This window comes from Dendronephthya gigantea, unplaced genomic scaffold (genome assembly GCF_004324835.1).
Source record: "Dendronephthya gigantea isolate DGI-Jeju-01 unplaced genomic scaffold, DenGig_1.0 000000F, whole genome shotgun sequence".
In the NCBI taxonomy this organism is placed as follows: domain Eukaryota; kingdom Metazoa; phylum Cnidaria; class Anthozoa; order Malacalcyonacea; family Nephtheidae; genus Dendronephthya; species Dendronephthya gigantea.
This window is the reverse complement of record NW_021163010.1, coordinates 2,586,700-2,596,449: the sequence shown is the minus strand read 5'-3', so window position 1 is coordinate 2,596,449 and position 9,750 is coordinate 2,586,700. Positions and strand designations below refer to the sequence as shown.

The following is a 9,750-nucleotide window of genomic DNA, read 5'->3' as shown; positions in this document are numbered from 1 at the left end:
GCCGCGTTTTTCCCATGAAAGTGTCTTTTCAATGTGACCGTCGGGCAGCTGTGTCCTCCTTTTACCTTTCCAAAAACGTGATATGCGTTGTATTGTCTTTGGATGAGCGGTTGATACATGCCTCAGTGGCGACGACTCTGTTCTGTACCACTCCTTTTCAAAGCCGATTTTGTCGCATTTAAGCTTTTAATTTCAGAACGACAGAAGGCCTTTGTCCAACTATTTGAATCTCATGTTTGAATGTAAATAGCTATAAAAATAAAATATGCTTGAAAAATCTTTCATTTCCGCGAAGGCAGGAAGAGTTTTGGCTGTGGTCAGCCAGCATTGACGAGATGCCCGCCGGCCCGGGAAGTCATTTATTTTCAGGCTGCAAAGTCAAATTTTATTTCTGGATGCCATTTAAAATTTTTAAGATGTATTTTTTGTCTTACAGAGAAGTAGGTAGTGTTGTTTTAAATAGATAATGATGGATTTTTAGAATTAAAAAGAAAATAAAAATGCGTCAGCCCCATGAGAGATTTGAACTCTCGACCCCTGGTTTACAAGACCAGTGCTCTAACCCCTGAGCTAATGAGGCTCAACTGGCGAGTACTCCTAAATTTGTGTATTTATTTTAAATGCAAAGATCCAATCTTTTAAACAAAGAAAACTATTCTAGTTAAAAAGATTAAAGGTTTCCAAAGCCCAGCAAATAATACGGAAGAAACTCATATTAAAATTTATTTTGTAACGTTTCATCACACAGGGTACATATCATGTATTGATGTTATATACAATAAAATTGTATAGCTTGTTTATTTTCGAAACGCAAAGTTGAAATATTCATTTTATGAAAAGCCCTTGCACCATTTTTCGTTTTTATCTTCATTTTACGATAAATTTTTCGAAGCAAATTACCGAATAGTCTGCATTTGATATTGGTAACAGTGTCGAAGACAGTTTGAAGAAGACTAGTTCCAATCTCCCCACGGACACGACGTAGCTTGCACAAACTGCACTGCATTGCAACTCGTGAATAGAATAGTAAAATTTTCAAAGGAAAATAATAAAAATTCCGCATATTTATTTCGTTTCTGGTGACAAGAATCGAGAAAGGGATATATTTTATACATTTCTTGCCGCGACTGTCGTTGTGTAAGCTCTTTTAACAGTGCATTTTCTCCCGCTTTGGTGTCTGGCGGCGGTTGTATTTTGTATTGTATAATAATGGAATAGAAATGCTTTTGTGAATGCAATGAGAGACGATATTTCGCCACAGAAAGATAACTTTGATTATTTCTGGTCTGGATGAATATTATGGAATAAAGCGGCATTAATCCTTGGTTGTTCACTGTCGTTGTTATGTGATCAGTGATCTCAGGGCGGCTTGTTCATACATGTATATTATTTGGTGATGAATATAGCAAACAACGAAGAGCCAGTAGTCAAAAGTGAAAACATAGTAAATAATGAACGGTATATTGAAGTACCCAGAGGTTGGAATCGATGTTTGGAAAATGGCAACATAGTATATTTCAGGTTTGTATAATTTGCTACAATGTTAAAAGTTAGAAAGTGAGACAAAATAATTATAATAATTGAAACCTTATGAGCCATCAGAACCATTCCTGTTTAGAAAAATATATGTATTACACACTTGTTTGATTTTTTGCCATGTATACTTTTGAAATAATTTTAACTTCAACATCTGGAAACAATTACAAAGCTAGTTTATATGAATTACAGAGAAGTAATTTCCTGTTTAGACAGTGGGCTCTATTATGACTTTATATTATATAAATATGGTAGATTCTGGTAATCTATTTTAATAATTATTGAAAACCAGCTCACTATTCAGAAATTTTTTTGTGTTATGTATTTTTGTTTTATGTTTTTAAATGTTTCAACTGTTGATTGATGTGATGTAGGCCAGGCCAGGGATGCATCCCATATATACAACAATATTTAAAACCCTACATGTTATTGCCGTGGAGATTTTATATTTTGGGGTTTTCTATCCATGTAAGAATAGCTAATCCGGTATGGTTTTTATGTAATTCAAATCATAAATATCAATTTCCAAAATGTTTCATGTGTATTTCTCAAAGAAAATTAATTAATACAAATTTGGTTACTCTTCTACCTCATCTCTCATTTTAAGAGATTTCATACCAATATGTCATCAATTTGATAACTTTTCCAGGAAAGAGTTAATGAATTGTAAAACTAGGATTTAGTGAGGAAAATCTATTAGTTTATTTATTGTGCTTGATTTCAATGTTGCATTGTTGTAAAATGGCTGACAAGTTGAATTACATATGTTTTTTCTCATAACTCAAACCAAATCTTGTGTCTTAGTCTCATTTAATGCTAAAGAAAACCAGTTTGTCCAAATACAACCCACATTGTACACATCTGTAAAAATATATATCCTTTAAAGTTTATCCATATTCAATGAATTTCATAATTATTTGTAATACAGTTCTTTTAATACAATATGTTTAATATAATGCCTAATCTCTAAACTTCACATTGCATTTAGGGAATTACAGATTAATGTCGATATGCATAACCATAGACTTCTAAAGGTTTTCATCTATTATATATTATATACCAGTGACTGATTTTGAGAAATCTCTACACATTCTTGCCAAAACTGCCATACATAGCTTTGGTCTGTTTTTGTGTTACAGTTATGATACCAGTATTCATCTACTCCTAGACTATAGTATATATTTAAAGTTACATTATTGTGTTGATATATTTTTAGTCCAACTCAGATATGCTTGAGATCAAAGGAAGACATTGCAAGATACTTGATCTCAGACAGGACTTGTAAATGTGGATTGGATTGCCCTCTCTATATTGATAAAGTTTTTGACTTTGATGCATCCTTACCAAGCCGTCACTTCAGGCTCTTAAAGTTGGAAAATGATCATAAAACGTTGTGTAAAGAAACCATCAAAGCAAGGTTTGCTACCCTTGCCCAGTCACAAACAGTTATTAAGCCAGAAGTGAATGTTGGCAAGCCTGTGGTGATTAAGAGAAAGTCTGAAGTATCTGTGCCGAAGAAGAAAAATGAAGCATCAAAATCACCATCATTTGATACACTTGTCAGTTTGGCAGATGCAAAACCAAACCAAACTCTACAAGGTATTGAGATCATTTTTAGTTACAGTCTTTTTTTAGATTAACTGTCATTGTTTCCTTGCCACACTGTGTGCAGTTGAGGAAATTTTCAAAAGGACCACTAAGAAACTATTGTGATTCATTTCTGTGAGGAGTTCAGTGCATTCTAGCTTATATTCTATACACCCTAAGGTGTTTTTCTTTTTTTGAGAAATGAAAGTAATTAAATAAATTTCAAACCTATATACTGCATTTTACAACAGTTTAGTAGTTGATCAATTTTAGAAAAAGATCTGATTAGCAAACAATTAGATCTGAAGTAGGATCTGAATGAAACTTTAGCTAGCATCTTTTCAATGTGCAGTTTGCTGCAGTGTTAGGCATTTGTTTTTTCAGAAGAGGAACTGAAACCAAAGAAACCAAGAAAGCCTGTATTGCATCAGAAAAAATCAAACTTAACAGTTACATCAGTTATACCTATGCCTGTGACCACTGCTGCAATGGTCCCAAATTACCAAACAGTTCATTCAAATATGTCACCGGTACTTCACAGTTCTTTCATGATTCCGAAATCCCCAAGTGTCGATGCTGTTCCAATGGCACAACAACAACAACCCACTGTCTCAACTGGGGCTGTTTTTGGTGGTTCAGATCATCAAGTTCATTCTCAAAATGTTGGTTCTCTGTTGGCATTTCCGTCAACACAATTAAATGCTTCAAGTTTTTTAGCTGCCCTGTCCTCGGCTCCCTCCACTATTTCAGGGAGAACAACATCCACACGTGCAGGTGAAGTTAGCTATGTCCACCCCTTGCATCCATTTTCCACCAAGTCGACTGCAGAGCAAGCACAATTTGGTCAAAAAATTGCAGCTTTTCCAGGTGTTCCAAGCCAATCAAATAATGTTGTGTATTTATCAAGTAGTGGTTTGCATACCATAGCCAACCAAAATTCAAACGTTAATTGGCCACAAGCTCCTGGTATTCCGCTCTCCAGACTGCCTCAAGCCAGTCCAGATAAAACTTCCCTGGAGAAACCTAAAGGAGGTTTTACAATGAAAGTTCAGGAAAATGCGCCAAAGCTGGTGTTTCCCTATCCAAATCAGGCACAAAATCCAGCAACGATGACTTCTAGCAGTGCATCTCACGTCACATCCAAAGCACAACTGAAACATGATTTACCACAAGTTGTACAGAAACAACTACCTGTTAATACAACAGTCCCAGGTAGATCTGAACCAGCATTGCCAACGAAAGTGCATCCAATTGCTATATCCTCAAACTCGGATAAGCCCAACAACATCAGACCTCCAACCAACCCGGTGGATCCGTTAAACCAACCACTTCAATATTGTGGCATAATATTACAACCAGGTGTTGTACCAGGCGTACAGCTGGCCGGTGCAACCCCCCGGCCTAGTGCAGGCGCATGTAAAAGTCAAGAACAAAATCCCTATAGTAATCTGTACACATTACAGGGATTACCGTATGGAAATAATGTTGCAAACCCCACAGTCCTCGGTGTGACACCCAACACTGTAATACCATATTTCCTTGGTATCACACAACCAGGTACACCAAAACCCATTGTACCAGCAACCACGGCAACGACTACAACGAAAGAGTCTTCGCCAACCACTTACGCAGCTCCTGTGAGTACATCCGCTATTGCTGCTGCGTATAGTGCCTTTGTTTCGATAGCGCCCGCTTCAGTTACTACATCGAGTTTTTCACAACAGTTGGTTAACCTAGTAAGTAACTATAATAATCCATATTGGCAACAATTATTAACTCAAGGGGCGAGTTCAAACACGTTAGCGTATCAGCTTATGCAAATCAGTCAGTATGCAAGTACACGTCCTGGTTTGCCAAGTCAAAACACAAAAACATTTAATGGCAAAAACACGACTCCATCTTATGGCCAAACTAAAATGACCGCGTCGACTTCTAAATCTTCCGGATCTAGTTCTCAGGAAAGTAAACCAAAAATTGTTGCGAAGAATACACCTATACCAGTTCCTGTCACGACCAATGCTGTAACAACATCCGGTGTTGTTGCTGTTGGAAGTACGTCCAGTGTTGTTATTACAAATACGATTGTGTCTACAGTTGATGAAGGAGAAAGGAGAAAAGTATCAGACTCTACTAGCATGTCCATGATAAGCAAATCCTGTACTTCGAGCACGGTTACTTCTTGCAGTGCGACAGTTGCTTCAACAAAGGACAACAATATGAAACAGGAACATACGTCCACCACTACTACCACTGAGATAAGCACTCCGATGAATTCTAGTTCAATGGAAAAAGATGATTTTAATAGTGTCGAGTCTAGTTCAACACATGAGACCTCAGCTGAGAAAACTGCTCGCACAGATACAGAGACTGGTAGCAATGAAAGTTTAACGGAAAATTGTGTTTTTACCAATAGTGAAAAAGATATTTGTACAAAGGACAAGTCTGCAGAGGAAATAGAATGCGCAAGCAGCGAGACAAATGCTGCAGCAAATGACAATTCACTGCAGAATAATGAGAAAGATGATCTCAAAAATGACACATCAGAAGAGAAAGAAGGTTCCTCTGCAAGCGAGATAGTTGTTTCGACACCTGACGATTCAGTGGAGAAAATGGATTGTGTTAGTAACGAGGCAGTTAAGTTAACGAATAACGATTCAGCAGAAAAATGCGAGATAGTTGATAGTGATATGGCTGCTTCAATACATGACGATTCTGCGGCAACGAAAGAATGCACTAGTAACGAAGCAATTGAAGATAGCAACACAGAAGAAAAAAGTGATTGCATTACTAGCGAAGTGGATGATGGTATGTCTTGTGAAAATAAAGACAACCCGGTTAATCCCGATTTAATTGATACTATCACTCAGAATTCCGGTCAGGAAGTGTGTGGTGACATGAAAAAAGATATTGTGACACCACCGAATGAATTGTCGGAAGTCATTTCAACAGATGAAATCACAAACGATAGTTTGAATTCAGAGACGGAAGAAGTTAGTGTGACCAGCGTTACAGTTAGTAAAGACTCTATCACGATAGAAAGCGAACAGTTAATTGACTCTAGTACATCGGAGAGTCAAAGTATTGTCACCGCTGAAGGTAAATCAACATCGGAGTGTGAAGTTGTGAAGTCTCCCGACGCTCATACTGAAAGTTCAACTGTAAAATCTGACTCAGAGAATGTTAACAGCGAATGTAATAATACTACATTAGACTTAGATAATGATACTAGCCATGAATGTTCAAATCTTACCCTGGAATCAAGTACGAATGAGGAGAGACACGTCGAAGTCTCTGAAGTGGACAAAGAAAGCGATTGTGATGTTAAAACAGAGACACTTGGAAACAATGATATTGGAGCGGACTTAGTTACGGATACAAATGTGAAGACAGGTGCACCTGAAGATAGTGTGCCAAACGAACCAAAGATGGAAACAGAAGATGAAGCTTCAAGCAGTATGTCGAAAAAACGGAAATGTGATGAAGAGTGCAAGGTCATAAATAAGAAGGAGATAAAAAAGCAGGATGTTCAGAATTGCAAAACTGAGAGTGTGTTAAATGGTAAGTTTTCTGTTGTATGGTTTAACATGTAGCTTATAAAGGTATAGGATCCTTATTTCGAGATAAGTTGTTACCTTCGGATCTAAATTGTTCGAGTTGTCCATCTCCCTATAAACACCTGCTGTTATATATGTATGCAGTATGCATGTGTCCAGTGTTGTATTTGAGAACGAACTGCAATTAACATGGGACATGGTTCCAACTTTTAAAGATGCTAAAATCACTAAAGAAGTGAATCAAGAGATGGTAGCCTCAGAAGCTCCCGTGGAGTTTACGATTGGTGATATAGTGTGGGCCCAAGCGAGAGGTTTACCATCTTGGCCTGGTAAGATTGTTCACGAACGTGATGTGGGAAATGGCAAAGCTGCTGCTGATATTGGAAAGGTGATTATATACTCACATTAATGCTCTACTTCTCTCCATACGTTGCTAATGTGGTTTCTCTGTAACACAGCCTCGTATCTAGGCGCTCGCTAAGCTTAGCTACTGAACTTGTAGTGTGCCTATTTTTAGTTAGCTCTACCTTTAGCGCCTGCATGAGTACGAGGTTAATATCTCAGAATTACTTCAATGCGAAAATCTCTTCTTGCCGTACTTCATGTAGAAATGGGTTATGTGGTTTGGAGATCATAATTTTAGTCAAGTAGAAGTCGAGAAACTAAAGACGTTGACCGATGGTTTGAAAACGTTGGATGATAAAGGCAAAAAAAGAAAATATAGGTAAACCTCAGTTCTTTAACATTCAAATACCAGGAGATGCTCCGAGTTACCTCAGAGGTTTGATTTGAAAAGTTGTATACTATAGTTCTATATTCTATATATATCAAACTATAGTATGATACCACATGGATAATAAAATCACTGTCTTTTAACTATCCATGCATGATGATACGTATGGCTTGCCTAGTGTTTGGTTTGCGTGCATGTGGCTCTTTAACTACATCTAGCTTTTGTTTATTTATAGAGGCAAGAGGACAAGGGTAGGATTGGAGCAAGCGATAAGCGAGGCTCTAGAGGAACTGGATCAGGTATGTTTCTATTCTAGGTCACTCCCACTCGGCAGAGTCTAAGTTACTGAAGTTGAAGTCATTTCAACTCCATTCTACAAGGCCATGATGAATAATGAAATAAATATATTTTGATTCCAGTTTATTTTATTATCCTTGATAAGACAATGACGGTATCATCATAGTTCAGATTCGATTCTCGATATTTTTCTTTCACCCTTCATGGGTGTATATGAGTGTCAGGGTATCATATAATTTTTAGTATGTAGTCATTCGCATTCCCTGTAATTTAGATTTGTTGTAGTGACACTTTTTGTTAAGTTGTTCCTGTACTTTTTTATTTTTTCTAGCGAGAAAGACTAAGGTCTAGGCAAGGTGTGTAAACTATTACTACATGAAATATCATTTAGTCGCTTTTTCTCCACACGATAATGATTTAACTCGCAAAGCTGACCTTCTCAGAATTATGCATAGGGAAAAAAGAAATCCTCCCAGTGGATATAGCAATTACTGTATGTCCTGCTGCTATATAAAATACACATATATCCTAATTTTATCACACTTTCTTCAGGTCCTAAAGCGAAGAAACGAAGGTTATAACAGTCTATCTTGCATCATTGAAGGCAAGTGATGTTTGCAGTATGTCAATATTTATTACTGCAGCAGGATGGTGCTCTTCTAGCGTTCCCTTTCATGCATCAGTTAATTCGCATCAAATCCAATGTCAATTGCCCTGACAAGAAAAGTTTTGTAAAAATATAGTAACGAAACGAGCAAGTGAGAAGTATTATTCATAGACAAATTATCTGGCCAGCCAATTATTTGGTTGGGGCGGGGAGTTTTAATGGTAGCCTGGGGAGAAGAATGGATTTCACTGATGCATTATTTATAGGAATAGGAACAAGATGTCCATGCAGTATAAATGTATTATTATTATGTTCTTCTTCTGATGATAGCACTAACTGTAAATAGTTTTGAGCAGAATCATGTAATAAAATATGATGAATTTCTGTTAACTATGGAGCTTTCAGTGAAGAGGCATTCGTTGTGCATCCTGGACTGCATTTTTGTAAATCTGCGCCAAAGAAAACATATGTCCATTTTCGATCATCTTTTCGAATCTGAATGCCAATTTTCCTTTTATAAAGTACGTAAAAATTACATGCAATTGACTGCTAGCGAGGCAGATGTTTTGAACTGTGTTCGCCAATTTCTGGCGGAGCGATGTAAATGTTTGAGATATTCAAACAATTTCTATAGCAATAGACCTTTCCCCTTTTAGCTTCCTAGCGCGCAATGCGTGACGGTAGTTGTTTATCAAGCAACTTTGAGTTGCGATATCGCTCTGCTTCGAGGCGATTTTGTTTGTAAGACCTTCCCGATTCTTTTGCGTCTTTAAACTAAATCGCTCCTGAACATGGCGAAATCACAACTCAAATTGACCTTGATAATCAACTACCGTCACGCTTTGCGCGCTTGAAAGCTAAAAGGGGAAAGATCTATTGTAAAAGCGAACTCTCGTTTTTTTTCTTTTTGTTGTGACATATTGAAGATAAAAAAATAGGTCGTATTCTCGCCCGCCGTTGCGGTACCGGTATGGTCGCAGTACTAGACTTTAGTATTAAATATATCATTATTCCTTTATCTGTTGGCATGGACATATTTCGTGGGTTTGTAGTGTCTATAATACTAAATAAATTATAAGCTGTAAATTATAGCCGAGTTACCTGTTTTGTATATATAGGCTAAATAAAATGTAGACCAAGCATAAAAGACTTCGAATCTGAATAATACATAACACATACAAACTCTTTAATTCTTTCAGTGTATTTAACGTGTACTTAAAGTGTACTTTTTAACCAGCGAAAGAATCATAATTTTATTTCACCTTTTACCAGGCTTTACCCAGGGCAGGGGCTAGAGATTATAAATAACACATGTGTTATTTTACTTATCTATCTCTATCGCCAGCCTGCCAGGGGCTCGGGGCGACATGCTAATTCTTCCTTAGCCTTAGGCTTGCATCCCCATATTCCCCCCAAAATGTCTCTGTGGTCACGTC

At 37.2% G+C, this 9,750-nt stretch overlaps 1 protein-coding gene and 1 non-coding gene across 2 annotated transcripts; one reads left to right on the top strand and one right to left on the bottom strand.

Annotated features, from left to right (window-relative positions):
* Positions 1-507: 507 nt before the first annotated feature.
* Positions 508-580, bottom strand: Trnat-ugu. Its single transcript has one exon. It is a non-coding gene; the product is annotated as a tRNA-Thr (tRNA).
* A 410-nt stretch (positions 581-990) lies between these two features.
* LOC114516254 (methyl-CpG-binding domain protein 5-like) lies at positions 991-9,459 on the top strand. The gene is made up of 8 exons (XM_028535681.1): positions 991-1,521; positions 2,753-3,135; positions 3,508-6,681; positions 6,893-7,065; positions 7,286-7,401; positions 7,646-7,709; positions 8,039-8,063; positions 8,260-9,459. Exons 1-8 carry the CDS (start codon positions 1,397-1,399, stop codon positions 8,286-8,288), a joined length of 4,089 nt encoding a protein of 1,362 aa, XP_028391482.1. The 5' UTR covers positions 991-1,396; the 3' UTR covers positions 8,289-9,459.
* Positions 9,460-9,750: the final 291 nt, after the last annotated feature.